Below are 17,469 nucleotides of genomic sequence, written 5' to 3' on the forward strand. Positions count from 1 at the left end.
AAACCTCTGTCCTAGAGGAAAGAATGGCACCAACTGAGGCACACTTTCACCTAACTTTAAAAAGGTTACTTTCATAAATATATGCAAACTGAATATTGTCTATATTTTACAGATGTTTGCAACATGCAGAGGTTAAGAAATGAGATGAGGAGCTAACATTGAGACAGTACTGGCCTTTCTGCCATTAGGACATGAGTATTTCCTACCAGAGATTTATACTTCATGCCCCAGTTATAACAACTGAGAAAATCTGAACACACATTATGAGTTTTACCCAAGTTCTCACTGAATTAGAATTATAGAAGTATAATTTGTTCTGCCTTTCATGAAAAATAATAATTCTCTTTTTATTGCAACTAAAACACCAGCCTATATTTTACTGGACTAACTAAACAGGTGGTTACTGAGAAAGAGAAAAAGAAAAAGCGACTAATGTTGGAAATTTGAAATACATGGCTGATTAATCATCAGCTGTAAAGAGAAAAGATAGGTTATTATTCCGGCCAAGTGTCTGTCTTCAGAACTCTTCTTCAGTGTTGTGATTAGTGGGAGAGCTCTTTTGTTTCAGGCTGCATCCCAGTAATTCTACAGATTTATTCACATTGCAATGACTTCAGTTCTTTGCACTATTATGACCTGTGCCTGAAGTAGAGTCACTTTCTAATTAATGGGTTCATCTTCTGATTTATACAAGACTCGCAGCCTAAACTCCACTGGTGAACACAGAGGAAGAAGCCACAGTAATCATGTTACACTTGAACCTTAACAGCAGTAATTGCATTACAGGATTCATTGGAGAACACATGCCAGGAAAAGCTAAAGCATCAAGTGGTGCAGGCCACATCATGTGTGAAAAGCAGAAGTACCATGATTTATGTTAGCTGTTTGTTGAATGTCTTTTGGAACCCAATGGCCGAAATTTTCTGGGATGGTAGCGGGCTTGATCGGTGGCGGGGTCGAGTGGGAAAGTTGTCATTTTTGACAGCGGGTCGGGAACCCGGTCATCCTGCTCCCACGCGCCTTTCCCCCAGGCGCGTCTGTCATCATGGAGCCGACCCGACCCGACCAGCAGTGGTGGTCATTATCAGGTAGTTTACAGGCACTTAAGAGCCTTTTTACAACTTACATTTTAAAATTCCCTGCATGGCCACGGGATTCAAGCAGCTCGGGAACCATGTCTGTCAACCTGAGGCAGGAGTTCCATGGCCATTGCTCCAGCTGTTAACGTGACAGCATGAAATGTACAGTAAAAACTCCTACCTGACAGATGATCACTTTCCTCAGGCAGAAGCTGTGGCTCAGTCCATTTGCAGCACAGATTCTGCAGGCTGCAAGTGTTTCCAGCAAAGTCCCCATCCAGTGTCATCTCATTGGAAGAACTCTCTCACCACTGACAGATTGCTTTTGTCACCTGTACTTCACCTGCCATCTATTCCATCAACATGGGCGCCGTTCATACTGTCTCACCTTGGTCTTCAGAATCGGACCATGATGAGCCCCAACACCAATCTTCTCCATGATCACCTGATGCTGCACAGGACAGAGGACATCAGCACCCGAGCACATTGCTGTCTGGGAGGCCAGGGATGGTCTCATCATGGCCAGATTTAGTTAACTTTATGGCTGCCCCATGATGCGTCAGGTTGGCACCACCCCACACCAACACCATAAAACATCCCTACAATGACCAAGCCATTCCTTTCACACTCATGATCATTGCAGGGGGGTACTGTTATGTCTCATCATTCACTGCAACTCACTAAGTCGCATCAAAAGGTGCACCAAAACACCACATTTACAGAAACTTTGCATAAATATTGCATAAAACACCCAAGTAGGCTACCCTTGTGTGTTCTTAGTTGGTATGATTGCACTAGGATGAGGGTGAGTGTGAGGGGTGGCTAGTGAGATGGGGATGTGATAATGTAGATGGAGAGAGGGGGATGGGTGGACGTACAAGGTATGTTGGTGTGAATAAGGATGTGCAGGAGTAGGGTAGGGAAGGCAGAGTGTTGGGGATGTGATAAGAGGCACAGCAGGATGCAGTTGAGTGTGGGTTTGTACTAACGTTTCCTGATCTAATGAGATAATTGAAATGTTTACAGCACTGCAGCCAGGTCCTCCTGACCACATCCCTGCTTGTGACCTCCTCTGCAATCTGCAACCAGGCTGTTGTGGGGTCAGGGGGAGATCTCTTTCACCCATTGGAAGGGAAGAGGACCTGTCCGAGTGCTCAGATTCCCTCCATAAGCATATGGAGGGGGTCATCGGAGAACCTGGGTGCAGCCCTGTGCAGTCATCGTCAGTGCTTGCAGCACTCCAATTCTGTAGTGCACTGACAGCACTATGTTAGATTAAACTTCAAAATGTAATATGGTCATGGTTCCTTTAAGGATCCTGGCTGAAAACGCGACATGAATGACATCACCAGACCCGCTCCATCTCATTGGGTCGGGTAACGCGCTGGGCGGGCTCAATAGGCTCCATTAAGGCAAGTTCATTTTCAACAGTGGGATGGAGCCAGCAGCAGGGTTGTCACACTGGACCCAGCCAAGTAGGCAAAATTCCATCCAATGTTTCTACAAAACACACAGTTTTGCAAGTACTTACCAAGTATTTATATTTTATGACTGCTATCATGAGAAGTGGTTAGGGTTCAGGGTGTGTTTTAACAAGAAGTATCACTCACAGGAGAAGATTTCCTCTGCTGCTGATAGTAGCAAAATTGTAAATACCAAAATAAAAAACACATTTACCATTTCACTGCAAGTAGTGACCAGAGAAAACCTACCCCTCAGGACCCCTTTTAACCAATCTAACAAACCCTTTTTGTTCTGTTCCCTATTTTGCAATCAGTTTTAAAAATAGCATTATTTCAAAGCTATTGTTTGAATAGTTTACAAGCATTTATATTTTAGGATTCTATAAATGTCACAGGAAGTGGTTAGGGTTCAACTATTACAAAGGCAAACTACTGCAGATGCTAGAAATCTGCAATAGAAACAGAAAATGCTGGCAATACTCAGCAGGTCAGGCAGCACTTGTGGAGAGAGAAACAGAGTTCACGTTTTAGACCGATGACCTTTCATCAATTTCTCTTTTTATTACACTATTACAGCTGTTTCTGAAACCCGAGAACCATCCTACTAATTAACAGCTCAACGGAAGCTCGAGGAACAGCACCTCATCTTCTGAGTAGCTGCTAGTAATGGTTCTGCTGTTGCCATTTACACCATTCTAGACCCATCTTTCGTTTCTTTACTTGCCCCATTTCCACCCCCATTTGCATTGCACCATCATCCCTTTTGTCATTTAATCTCTCCTGCCGTCCACCCAATCACAAACCTTCCCTTTTGTTCTTTCCTCCCCACCCACCACCACCACCCCATTTCCCTGCCTCTGTACTAGTTTAAAACCTGTTAGTGTACTTTTATTACTGCTAATTAACATATTGCTTTCTTGATATGTTTAGTACCATTTGGTAAATATATGACCTGTAATCACTGGTGTTGGTAGCAAACAACATGAAAACATTCTGCAAACTTCCAACACTAAGAAGTGTTCTGATAAAAGATCATTGACCTGAAACGTTAACTCTGTTTCTCTCTTCACAGATGCTGCCTGACCTGCTGAGTATTTCCAGCATTTTCTGTTTATATGTTAGGGTTAGTTAGGCAGTAGGTAGGCGAGATGATATAACAACAGAAAATGCTGGAAAAACTCAGCAGGTCAGGCAACATCCGTGGAGAGAAATTGGAGTTGACGTTTCGGGTCGAACCCTTCTTCAAAACATAAATTAACTATTTTAAACAAAAATGTAAACTTTTGAAAAAAATAAGCGGGCTAAAAATAAACTTACCTTTCTTTCAAGTATTTTTAAATGATAAATCAGTGGAATTTTTTTTAATTTTTAATTTTTACTTTTTTCAACTCTTATCCTGGTAAAACCAGGCGCAAGAATTGTAAGTGTTTTCTGCGGGCGGAGGGTCTCCAAAAAATGGAACTCTCCACCCGCAAAGGCCCTGCTCCAGGGCAGCCGGAGGATCTGTCAAGAGCTTTCGTGACAGATCGGAAATGCTGGTTTCCAGCGCATGCCTGAAACTGGCATTTCCGATGTCCCTACGGGTGAGTACACACCCATAGGGATCGGAATTTCTGCCCCAATAGCACAAAGAATAATTTGCACAACTGGATGTTATGCCAGCACTTTTACGTGAAATTTGTTTCACAGAGATTGGAGAGAGACATTTGATTCATCACACGGGCAGTAGCACAGATGATTGCTGCAGTACACCATAGAGAGTCATAGGGTTATACAGCACAGAAAGAGGCCCTTCTGCCCATCATGTCCATGCTGGCCATCAGGCCCTAACTATTCTAATCGCATTTTCCAGCACTTGGTCCGTAGCCTTATGTGCTACAGCGTTTCAAGTGCTCATAGAAACTTAGAAGATAGGAGCAGGAGTAGGCCATTCGGCCCCTCGAGCCTGCTCCGCCATTTAATGGCTGATCATCCAAATTCAGTACCCTGTCCTTGCTTTCTCCCCATATTCCTTGATCCCTTTAGCCTTAAGAAATATATGCTTGAGGCTAAATGCTTCTCGAATGTTGAGGGTTCCTGCCTCTACCACCCTTTCAGGCAGGGAGTTCCAGATTCCAACCACCCTCTGGGTGAAAAAGTTTTTCTTCAAATCCCCAGATCAACAGGAGCAGAGCACGGGCACACCTTCTACAGAACAATGCGCTAAATTTAAGGAAGGGTTTTGAGATTTAATAAAAGTTCCAGAAACTTGATATCCGGGCTGCTCTGTGTAATGAGCTTGAAATTAAAATTTATGGATAGATAATATGTTCAACATTTAATGGAGTGAAAATTTCCAATATTTCACCACAATCGATGAGTGATCAATATACTTTTACTGTACTCAATTTACTTTTACTGTACTTGAGGTGGGGGGTAGCCCCGCGCTGGAAAAACTGACCGTGTTTGAAATCTGGCGGAAGGTCTTTGTGTTGTTTACTTACTATTGTTACTGTTGTGTGGTTTCAACCCACTTGGCAAAATTATAACGAAAGACAAAGAGAAATACGCAGTGACCTTTGATAAGTGACTAGAACCTACGGAGGATTTTTACATGTAAAAGAAAAAAATATTTTTTGTAATGTAAAGATATTGTGGTCACTCCACTCAGTGTTAAAGACCCACACTCTGTTCCATCAGACATTTTTGGGTCATGATGTGATAACTAGAACAGCTCAGTAATTCAATCAGTAATTGTTTGTAAATATTATTGTCCACTGGCACAGTTTGATTTTACTTTCTGAGGCTGGGGTGGGGGTTGAAAACTCATTTGACCTTATACTGCATTAAACCAAGGACCATGGGCCTCATATTTCTATGGGTGGGATCGTGCTCGCCAGTGACCACCAACATTAACAGTCGCTGGAGTGTGTGGGGTAAGTGGGAGGTCCCTTATTAGCATGGGGCCGGTGGGCAGAAGTATCACTTGGGGTGCTTCTTTGGTACCCACCAGCCCCATGCCAGCAGAAATTCTGACAGCCACCTGCTTATGGGTGATTGAGGGTTTTCCCACCCTGGCCACAACATTGCTCCAATCAACCCTCAGGCAAGGTGCTCGATCCAGGAACTGTCACCTCTTTGGACAGCCAGGCTTGGACCCAACCGATGGAACCCACCCACCCCTTCAACGGACAGATGGACATTGTGCCCTTACAAGCCAAACCAGAAATCTGCAGAAATGGTGGAGACCAGGCGTAGCCTTAAAACAGTTTAATTTCACTCAGAAACAGTATGTGACACTTGATGTGCTCTAAGTTTTATTGGCCACTGTACAGGCTAAGCTTTAGAAGAAACCAGAGCACTCAGTGCTTGTCCCCAAACCTCGTTACCAGCACCAGTCCAGCAGCCTCCAGGACAGTCCAATTCATGCTGCAGCAAGATTGACCAGATGCCCAACAGAATATGAAATCAGACTCAGTCCCTTTTGGGAAGGCATGAGAGGGAACAAACTAAGAGCATTTATTCAGAAGGAATTGGAACACTGGTGGTGAAATTGGTATTAGGCAGTAACTCAAAATGGGTGATAGCAAATCGGCAGCCCATTTTACACCTTGCCCAATGTTCTTTTCCATTATGGAGCCATTTCACTATCTTTAAACTAGTAATTTGATTATATGCTGGAATTATGCCAAAATCAGGGTAAATTTAGTACCAAGCTGCTAGTGAAACAATATCATTGGACTTGTTCACGAGTGGCATCAGTGCTGCTCAATGATTCACCATCATGAGACATGTTCAAGTGGGGAGAGACGGGAATAATAGATTTCTTTTTTCCTATCATTAGAGAATGCCTTTTTTATTATCTGCTATCCTGAGATCAACAAAACTCAAATGAAGAGAATAGATTTGCAGAGTGTCCTGGAACTAAGTGTGTTTTTCAGTCCTCTATTAAACCAAAAAAATGATTTTATCTCACACGTTCTGAGAGAGTTAACTTCTCCTGTTTTATGTGTTTATGCCAAATGTTCCAATTAACTAGAACAGAAAACATTGCTTACGCCAGTTCATTTCAGCAGAAACCAGCTAGGAAGCAACAAGTCAGCTCATGACCACTATTCTGCAATCTCTGCTGGAAACTGTATGGGTGCGAAGCTTGTGTAAGGACAGGGTACGGCGATGGCCCCCACGGTCAAATAACCTGCCAGCAGTCATAGTCAAGCGCCACACACCCCTTAGCTGAGGAAACGCGGTTGGAAAGCGTCAATGGAGGAACTCACCCTAGCATGAGTCACTGTTGTTAAGGGGAGCAAAAAAAACTGATGAAAACACCACAAGAGAGAAAGTTTCAATGAAACCACAATCTTTTTTCCAGTAAGTGACGTATGAGTTCCTCTTACTGAAACATAAAAAACCTGAGCTCAGCCCTCAGCAGCTGTTCACTCACTGCAAGCAGTACACTCACTGCAAGCAGTACAAGTCATGGCCAACCTAGATGTGACATTGCGATACTCCGGCATCAACTTTCCGGGGCACCTGCACACAATGCAATCTTTGCGATTTGCTGAGGAGTTCAAGTTTCGTGACACTGATGCAGTGATCATTACATACCCCAAATCAGGTAGGAGCACCAGTATATTGTACCTCAGTGCTGATGGCTACTTTGTGTATTCTTTGTTCAAAGTGCCAACATCAATACCTACGGTAACATTCTTTATGCATCTTTTTACAACATATGTGCAAAATTGTTAGATTTTTTTGAAAGATATTTTACCAGACAGCGGTCTGCTGTCACATGCAACTTTTTCACCAACAACAACAACCTGTATTTATATAGAATTAGAGGAGCGCAGATATCTTGGGGGTTTGTGGGCTGAAGGAGATTGGTGAGATTTTCATAGCTGTGTTCCAGTATTTACTTATGAGGGTGTGTATGTGTGTGTGTGTGTGTAGGGGGACGGGACACACACATCATGTATCCTTCTCCTTAATCCAATTTTCTTATATAAGCTTAGTTTACAGGGCAAGCTTCCAGTCAGTGGGAGCGCAGATGGTCTGAACTGAATGCAATCCCAAGCGTTTCCTACATTCAGTTCTTCGCAGTTACTGAGGTTTTAGTCATTGCTGACGCAATGGCAAATGGTTCATATTTGGGGTTTAAAAAAAAATCCCCAGTTTTTCAATTTAGCGCCAATTCGATTTCTAGAAGATTAATGTTTTTAATCTGGTTTAAAAGTTTCCTTTACCTATTGCGAGCTCATCAGCAGCCAATGCGCACTCCTCTCACAGTCCTCAAGATAAATGGTGTGACCTTCATAGAGCTCCAATGGGCCTACAAGAAATTAGAGGCACATGGCAATATATGCGAGCTTTTAAATTGAGCAAAGCCATGGCGAGTGCCGTCAGGTTCCTGAAGACAGGTTTCAGGCAGCCGGCTGGTATCGGTGAAACAGTTCCTAATGCTTATGCTGTCAAATCTGCTTTCTGTAATCTAGTAAATACTAGGAAGAGCAACCCCATAAGCTAAAAAGGCTTCAAGATCTGTATGACATTTTTGGTGCTTGCCCTTAATCAGGTGCTGACTGATCTATGTAGTTCCAGTATTTTCTCTGTTTATTTCAGATTTCCAGCACTTTAACTTTTTTAAATTTTAAGGAGACATTATTAGTTTTTAAAATGGAGCAATATCTAGGGGCCTGATCAGATAAATTAAGACAAGCAGCTAGATGATTCCCTCCCTCCCTCCATCTTCATGTATTCTTATTCACCATCATGTCATGCATCTGACTCCACTTTTAAAAAGGGTAATTAAATGCCGGTATTTCTGATCACCACTTGACCAGAAAGTTTGACAGTCATTTTCAGAGCCTACTTAAATGGGCACTGTCACCGTATTTTAGGGAGTTTTTAGGCCCGGAAAGCCTCGGCTGCAGAAGCTCCACCATGGAGCTGCCCTGTTGGGAATCATCAATTTACATCCGGTGATGCTATATCTGCTACAGCAAATTGTTGGTGTAATTTTTCATATTTTGATCAGTTTTTAATCCACTCATTAAATTCTGCAAACTTTTTAAACTCATACTTTGCTTTACCTAATCACGGCTTCCTGATTTAACTCTTTTTAACCTTCACGTTGCTTTCTCAACATTAAAAGACAGGTGAATAACAGTTTTGTGGAACCAGGAATGAACCATAACATGAGTGTCATGCTGTATATTAAGAACAGAAGAACATAAGAATTAGAAGCAGGAGTAGGCTATACGGCCCCTCGGACCTGCTCCACCATTCAATGAGATCATAGCTGATCTTCCACCTCAACTCTACTTTCCTGCCCAATCTCCATATCCCTTGATTCCCCTAGAGTCCAAAAATCTAGCGATCTCAGCCTTGAATATATTCAGTGACTCCGCATCCACAGCCCTTTGGGGCAGAGAATTTCAAAGATTCACAACCCTCTGAGTGAAGAAATTCCTCCTCATCTCAGTCTTAAATGGCTGACCAATTATCCTGAGACAATACCCCCTAGACTCTCCAGCCAGGGGAAACAACCTCAGAATCTACCCAGGAAACCACCTCAGAATCTACCCTGTCAACCCTTATCAATCAGAAGAGAGAGAATTAAACAGTAGCTGTGTGTGTCAAAGAGTGATGAGCTCTAGTATGGTTAAGAAGTGGAAACATCTAATTGTAGATTGGTATTGCACCAACGTTAGCTCCATGTTCATTCCCTAATCTATCAGACTCCTGAAAGTCAACCACGGGCATCAAAGTTCAGAATCCTAAATCTAACATCATGCACCAAAGTTGAAGTTAAACCAGGAAACTGAAGACTATAACTCCATTCACCTTTTTCCAGTGGTAGTTCTTCAGTGGTGCTCACGGCATTGTACCACTATTGTATTGTCTGCCTCAACCATTTCAATTACAAGTGACCCAGGTAGGACAATATGTTCCACTATTGCTGTTTATTAACATACTACAATAATTAACTTTCATTAGGTACAACATGGATGCAGGAGATTCTCACAATTATTTATAGCGATGGAAACCAAGTGCCTGCCAAGACGATCCCAAACTGGATTCGAGCTCCGTGGCTTGAACATTATTACTGTGAGGATGTTCTGCAGAACAAGCTAGACAATCGAATCATCACCACGCACCTTCCCCATCACATTCTCTCCAAATCTCTCAAACAATCTAACGCAAAGGTATGCAAGATTACAGCAACCAGGCTGATTATATGATTTCCTTATCAAGAAGAAAGAGAAACAGTGGCGCGGGGTGTCAGAGTGATGAGCTCATACGGTTAAGAATTTACAAAGTAAAAGTGGAGATCTCTAATCGTAGATAATAGGTATTGCACCAGATAATACAGGCTAACTGCCTAAAAGGGAGACCAGATTAAAAATTGTAAATTTTAAACTGTTTATTTATAAATAAAATCTGCCAGATATTTCATTGTAGTAAAAAGCCAGTCTGACTTTGCACGCCGAAGAGGATGCCATTGTTTTCCCTTCCTGGAGTGGGAGTGGGTGAGGTGCTAGCACTAGAACCAACTTTTTGCTTTGTAGTTGTACCATATAACTTCTTAGAAATGAGTTATAAAAAATAAACAAACATTCATTTTGGTTATGAGGCTAAATTCTGTTGGGGGGAAAAAAGCACAGCAACCAAGCACAACTCTGTTCTAGCCAGAATGCAGTGCAAGGGGGAGGCCCAATGGCACCCTCCTGATGGTGAAACAAACTTTAAGTCAATTTTCCACAATATAAAAGATGAAGACACTTGTGTTTAGTGAGTTAACCTGATAGAATTCCGCTTTAGTCATTAAGTTGCAAGGCACTTGTCCTTTTGGCTAGTTTTTGTTTCTGCATTTTAATACAAAAACACTGCAGGCAGTCTACAATAACACAGTAAGGCCTAGAAATTCGGTGGGCTGCGCCACCAGTTAGCGCCTAAAGAGGGCACTCCGTGGCTTTAGCGCCACTGGCCACGCCTCCCACGATATTTAGCAGGGTGCTAATGACGGCGTTAGCCTGTAGCACTGCGCCGCCACCGATGACTTCATCAGTGTGCGCAGCGCCCCGATCGCGATATTTGGTCGCGCCCGCCTGTAAAGCCGATCGCAAATCGCGCCCGGTTCACGGGGCCTACTTGTGGTGGTAGTGGCGCAAATTAAGGTGGAGGTGTGGGGCGGCCATTTTTTCGGTGGCCGCCTGCCAGCACCTCCGTCCCCGGCCTCCTGATCTCCCCCCCCCCGGCAATGCTGACTGTGTCCCGAGAGCCCGGCACTTCTCCTCGGTGCCGGGCTCTTTTGCCGGCACTCGCGATCGGTCATCGCGCTGGTGCAGGCCCCTCCCCCTTAAGGGGAGGAAGGCCTGCAGTACCGCAGCGCGCCGTGCCGCAGTGGCACGTTGCGCTGCGATGTTCAGTTTCAGCGCCCCAAGAGGGACGCGGGGCGCCTCGCCCGTTTGGGGGCTCCACCGAATTTCTAGGCCTTTTAAGGGTTGGTTTTAAAATAAGCTTTCATAGAGAACCGGATTTAGGCTAAAAAAAGGATGCAACGGCCTGCTAAGCTTTAAAGATCACCTAGTTTTATAGAGCAGTCTGAGTACTTCCTGCATCTCTTCCAGCGATATTTTTAACTGCTCACTAGCTGCATCGAGGTTAAATGTGTTCCAAAAGCAAAATTGAGCTTGGTAGAGCCAGCACCCTATAGCCCAGTTACATTATAGTATGTAGAATGTGATTTTCTTTTTAAATGTGTGATTTTTATGCCCACCAGTGAAGAATATCAGTGTTGAGAAATTAAACATTTATTCAGTTTGTTACCCAACTTCAGAGTCAAGCACGCCCAGGTTATGTGGCATTCTTTACTTTGCCCCAACATCAGAAGTACAATTCTTACTGAACCATGTGAATGTTTTCTCTTCTTACACCAGCCATCCTTACAGCCTCTCCGAGTGCTACTACTTGCTGGTTTTATACTGTGGACTATTTGCCACTAGGAACTAAGTTGAGGCTTGCCAAGCACATTTCAGACAAGGCACTTAAGCAAGCAGACAGATAAGGCTTTCCTCCCATCAGGGGGTTACTGAGCCATCCAGTCCTTATAGAACAGAATTGAAGGGCAACTATGTTTAAAGAAGCATTTAACCTATCCATGCATTGCAATAGGAGTTTCAAAACCATGGTACCATTTGTGTCTGTTGTATCAAACTGATTTCTAATTTGCTGAACACCTTTTCCCCCCCCCCCTCTATGCAGGTGATTTATGTTGCAAGAAATCCAATGGACACAATTGTTTCGTTTTATCATTTCCACAAAATGGCAAACTTCCTGCCAGAGCCAGGAACTTTTGGGGAATTTCTGGAGAAATTTATACTTGGAGAAGGTGTGCCTTTGATCTTGTTTAATTTATTTCCAAATGACTAGATGTACTGTTGCTGACACTTTGACCCTTGTATTGAGAATTCTGTCACTTTTTTTTTAAAATCAAGCTGTTAGGCAAGAATCAGTGACATTTACAACCATGATGACGATTTGTACATTTCCTCATGTCTGTGGAAATAATATCATTTTCACCTCAAAAGCAGTCTTACTGACTCCATCGCTCTCCCGAACATCAGTCTGAGGCTGAACCACATGGTTCGCAACCTTCGTCTCACAGTTGACCCCGAAATGAGCTTTCGACCAATATCCGCAGCATAACCAAGACTGCCTATTTCCACCTCCGTAACATGCCAGTGTCTGCCCCGCCTCAGCTCATCCGCTGCCGAAACCCTCATCCATGTCTCTGTTACCTCTAGACTTGACTATTCCAACGCACTCCTGGCTGGCCTCCCACCCTACGTAAACTTGAATTGATCCAAAACTCAGCTGCCTGTGTCCTAACTTGCATCAAGTCCCGTTCACCCATCACCCCTGTGCTCGCTGACCTACATCGGCTCCCGGTTAAGCAACGCCTCAATTTCAAAATTCTCCTCCTGGTTTTCAAATCCCTCCAGGGCCTTACCCTTCCTTATCGCTGTAATCTCCTCCAGCCCCACAACCCCTCCCCACCTCCGAGATATCTGCGCTCTCTAATTCTGCCCTTTTGAGCATCCCAGATTATAATCACACAACCATTGATGGCCGTGCTCTGTTGCCTAGGCCCCAAGCTCTGGAATTCCCTCCCTAAACCTCTCCACCTCCTTTAAGACGCTCCTTAAAACCTACCTCTTTGACCTAATTTCTGTTGTGGCTCAGTTAAATGTTTTTTTGTCTCATAATAGCCCTGTGAAGTGCCTCGGGATGTTTTACTATGCTATATAAATACAAGTTGTTGTTGTTTGGTGATTTTTAAAATTAGTATGACTAGAAAGCACTGGGAGATTCCCTTTGTGCCCTGCGTGTAATAAAATTACGCATTTACATTTTTGCTCGATGTACCGCACAAATAAATGAGTCATAAAATATGTCAAATTCTGTAATTTCAACATAAATATAGCTGATACTGTAACAGAAGTGCTCTGACCTCAAGATTGTGAGCTTAATCAGTGGCTTATGAGCAATGTTTATGCTGCAATACAACCACTGCATATTCCAAGCTCTCCGATAACAGAACAGGAGGGATTGTGAAGATTTTTATTTTAAATATAAAAGATTTTCTTTTTCAACAACCAGCTATTTGTTTTTGCTCAAGCCCGTTTGACTTCATTGGTAGCACTCTTACCTTTGAGTTGGAAGGTGATGAGTTAAAAGTCCCACTCTGACTTGAGCACATAATCTTAGATGACACTTCAGTATAATAATCAGGAAGTACTGCAATGTTGAGGGTGCTGTCTTTTGGATGAATAATTAAAGTGAATCGGTTTGTTTAGGTGGATATTAAAGACCCTATGGCACTGTTCGACAAACAGCAGGGAGTTCACCCAGGGAGCCATCTTTCATCCCTCAACTAAAAATAGTTTAATTGCTGTTTATGGGATCTTGCTGTGCACTACTGTGCTGCCATGTTTGCCTATATAAAGAACAGAGACTTCAGAATTAATTGGTTATGAAGTGAGAAATTCTGGGAATGTGATAAGGCATTAAGTTATTTATTTCTAAAGAAAACTATAACATTTCACTAAATTAAGTGGGACATACAAAAATGTCAATGTTTTACCAAATATCAACCAATTAACATTTTTACATGTGCAGGCAGGAATTTACCTGGGATATATTTTTCAGAATCAGTATAAACGTGAAGAAAAAAATGAAAGCTCAATTCTGTAACATTTTTAAAAGTCGTGTAGTTTGAAACATAACATTGATAAATGTGGTACAATAAAAAAATACAATGCTGTGAGCGCATTACCATGGAGATAATTTCAAAACAACCTTCAGTAATATTTTACCTTCTAATTACTTGAAAAATGAGAAAATAAAAATTCTGCTCCACAAGCTGCAGAAAGAATTTAAAATGTCAACTCTAAATCTGTTAATACCTCCATCTTATTTCAGTGCATTTTGGCTCCTGGTTTGAACACATAAAAGAATGGCTGAACCACAGAGAAGAATTCAACTTCCTGTTTATAACCTATGAGGAGCTGAAGAAGGTAGGAATGAGCTTTTACGTAGTTTATATTGGTGACAAACAATTGCTCTTACCATTACATTTGAATGATCATTTTTGCAGACCTTACAGCAAATTAATAAATACCGTTTTCTGTATCGCAAACGTTGCTATATTGAACTTTAAACAGTTAGAGGTGGACATTTTACAGTTTCATGGTTTTCACCATGTTCACTTTCAATTGTCCAACAGCTGTTCCTATAAGCAGCTGTTCGTCCCCTTTGATCTCAAAGCTTTACTATAGCCTATCTTTGCAGAGCTGCCTACTTGAAGGCCAAACAAACATCTCACTTGCAGTAATAGGATCACTGGATTTACCATAGTTTTGCACTACCCTACCAAAATCTTTCTTGCAATGACAAATATTGCCACACAGACAAGAGGTTTACAGACTAAAGCAACAGCCAAGGCTAAAGCAACTAGGAGGTTTATTTTTAACCAAACAGCAGTTTGAAACATAATGATCAGTAAATGCTACAAATGCTACATGACTAACATAACTAGATCATAAACCCAGAGACCTGGGAAGAAGTTGGTTAGCTAACCTTTTGGTCAAAGATTAGAGTGGTGCATGAGAAGACTTGGGGATCTAGGAAAATTAAAAAAAAACACTTTTTTAAAAAACCCAATGTGAATAGTACTTTTATGGTGTCTTCATTTTCATGTGTTATTTCTTACAGGATCTTAGACATTCTGTCGAAAGGCTATGCAGTTTTTTGGAACGTCCTCTTTTACCAGAGGCTATAGACACAGTTGTACGACACTGCAGTTTCGCAAACATGAAGGATAATCAGATGATCAACTACACACTCATTCCCAATGAAATTATGGATCACCAAAGAGGAAAATTCATGAGGAAAGGTCAGTGGAAATAACAGGACCAATCATCTAGAATATTATTCCCTTTGCCCCAAGCATGATAGCCCTTCTCTCTCGTCTTTATTTTAGGTACAGTTGGAGACTGGAAGGAACATTTCACAGAGGAACAGAAGCAACTGTTTGAGAAGATTTTCCAGGAGAAAATGAGTGATTCCAACATTCGGTTTACCTGGACTTTATAGCTCTTGCCTTTAAGAAAGACAATTATCATTTAAGCTAGCAAGAGTACAAAATTATGCAAAATACTAATTTATAGTTCCTTTGTGCGTATTCAAAAGGCTCCAGGGAATCAAAGGAATCAAGCTCACAATTCAGCTGTTTGGGCAATGTATAATAATGCACTGCACAGAGAACTTGCTCAGTAGATGAAGATAATTTCATTAATTTTACTTGATTTGCTCTCTCTTTCATAACATTAATGAACATAAGAAAAGAATCAAAATCAATCTTTGATGTGGAAGCATTTAACAACATTGAGGCATAATACTTTGTGCATTTTTAAACAATAGTGTGTCCCTTCTTGCAGGTCAATTAAGCTATTCTATTGGCTACAACATCTTTAGTACTTTTATCCCAATACCATGAAACAAAATAATGTTTAATCAGAACCAAAATGACTAAATGTCTTTAAATAGACCACTGCTGACAAACTATGGAATGCTGCAAATTAGCAACATCTTAGGTGAGCCTACTTCAAGAGCAAACTGGGACTTGACTATTGTGTGCAGTTTTGGTCGCCTTACCTGAGGAAGGACGTTCTTGCCATGGAAGGAGTGCAGCGAAGATTCACCAGGCTGATACCTGGGATGGCAGGAATGACGTATGAGGAGAGATTGTGTCGATTGGGCTTATACTCACTGGAGTTTAGAAGATTGAGAGGGGATCTCATCGAAACCTATAAAATTCTGTCAGGCCTGGACAGACTAGATGCAGGAAGGATGTTTATGATGGCCGGGGAGTCCAGAACCAGGGGTCATAGTCTAAGGATAAGGGGTAAGCCATTTAGGACTGAAATGAGGAGGAATTTCTTCACCCAGAGAGTGGTGAACCTGTGGAATTCTCTGCCACAGAGGGCGGTGGAGGCCAGTTCATTAAATATATTCAAAAAGAGTTGGATATATTTCTTAGGCTAAAGGGATCAAGGGATATGGGGAGAAGGCAGGGACAGGGTACTGAATTTGGATGATCAGCCATGATCTCATTGAATGGCGGAGCAGGCTCGAAGGGCCGAATGGCCTATTCCTGCTCCTATCTTACTAAATAATTGTACACAAGTGGATTTGATTAGCTATCCAGCCCAGTAAAAACATCTGCAAAACAAACTATTTTGTACGTACTGATTAACAAGCAGGCTTTTTTCATCCCTTTTACTGGTCCAAAATGCCTTTGATAGGACCTTGCAGTGGTTCAGTGAGTAAATGCATCACATGGTACTTTACTACACCACAGACTAGGAAGTCCTAGCTTCAATCTTTACTCGATACGGAGTTAGTTGATCTCAGCCAAAGGAACAGTGCCCGTGGACTGAGGAGGAGAAAAAAAAAAATCCAGGTTTCCTGCTCTCGATTGCTCTGTAGCAACTTGTGGCAATTGTAAACAATTGGCCTTTAATCAATAAAACTTACGCTTGCAGTTTGAACAGCGTGTTAACATTGATGATCCATGCTCACACAAAGGACAGCCACTTGTAGGAGGTACCAGGAAACTGCCAGCATAGAAGCCGGACTTCAAAAAAGGGGGAGAAAAATCGAAGGGGGGTGGGGGACAACAGAAATGCAGGGGGGAAAGAGAGAGAAATGGAGAAGAGGGGGAAGAGAATGAATTACCAAGCATTGTTACAGGGTGTCATGAATTCAGTATACATAAATGGATAAAAATAAGCTACATATTTAATATGGAACAATTTATTGTCTGACAGTATAAATAAGTTTCTAGACGTTGTGGCTGGTGCTGGAGGACTTGAGATTTAAGAGATGCCTTTATTATGCATGTCTTTGATTACTGTAAAACTATACAGATTTATATTAATAAAATAATTCTTGGAACTCAAGTTTCTGCTGCATTTGTCTCCCAGATCTGGTGCATATAGGTCTGAAAATGAAATGGATGTACATGGACTACATTTTTAGCAAATAACTCAATTGCCGTAAAAGTTACAATTATTTGGGCTGTGTCTTTGTTCCTCAGAATCCCTTTGGATCTGAAAATAAATGTAGATGTTTAGACAGCTCGACTCTGAACTGGAAGATTGAAATAAATTCGTCTGACTAATCCAAACACTTGAGCCTTGACCAAAGCTTCCTTTATAAAGAGGAAGTTTGTGTTTTCACACTCTCTCACTACAATTGCAGAAAGTGTACGCTCTCTATTAACTGGTAATTGAATAGAATTATGTCTCTTTCAACCACTATACACATGTGCACCATACAACAATATTAGCCATCAAATGGTTTGAAAATTTAATTCAAAGTGA

General features: G+C 41.9%; 1 protein-coding gene across 2 annotated transcripts; it reads left to right on the plus strand.

The window, feature by feature from the left end:
• Positions 1-6,966: 6,966 nt before the first annotated feature.
• sult5a1 (sulfotransferase family 5A, member 1) lies at positions 6,967-17,041 on the plus strand. Of its 2 annotated transcripts, XM_085991642.1 has the most exons (6): positions 6,967-7,139; positions 9,518-9,726; positions 11,786-11,912; positions 14,006-14,100; positions 14,798-14,978; positions 15,066-17,041. In XM_085991642.1, exons 1-6 carry the CDS (start codon positions 7,001-7,003, stop codon positions 15,176-15,178), a joined length of 864 nt encoding a protein of 287 aa, XP_085847768.1. In that variant the 5' UTR covers positions 6,967-7,000; the 3' UTR covers positions 15,179-17,041. The 2 variants fall into 2 exon arrangements, with proteins under 2 accessions (XP_085847768.1, XP_085847769.1); XM_085991643.1 differs by lacking the exons at positions 6,967-7,139; positions 9,518-9,726 and adding an exon at positions 10,568-11,024.
• Positions 17,042-17,469: the final 428 nt, after the last annotated feature.

This window comes from Somniosus microcephalus, chromosome 6 (assembly GCF_052327205.1).
Source record: "Somniosus microcephalus isolate GS21.2 chromosome 6, FLI_Smic_1.0, whole genome shotgun sequence".
Lineage (NCBI taxonomy): Eukaryota > Metazoa > Chordata > Chondrichthyes > Squaliformes > Somniosidae > Somniosus > Somniosus microcephalus.

Coding starts and splice junctions, on each gene's coding strand:
- sult5a1 (XM_085991642.1), top strand. CDS start 7,001: ATGGCCAACCTAGATGTGACATTGCGATACTCCGGCATCAACTTTCCG. Junction 9,727..11,785: donor TCAAACAATCTAACGCAAAG/GTATGCAAGATT, acceptor CCCTCTATGCAG/GTGATTTATGTTGCAAGAAA. Junction 11,913..14,005: donor GAAATTTATACTTGGAGAAG/GTGTGCCTTTGA, acceptor ATCTTATTTCAG/TGCATTTTGGCTCCTGGTTT.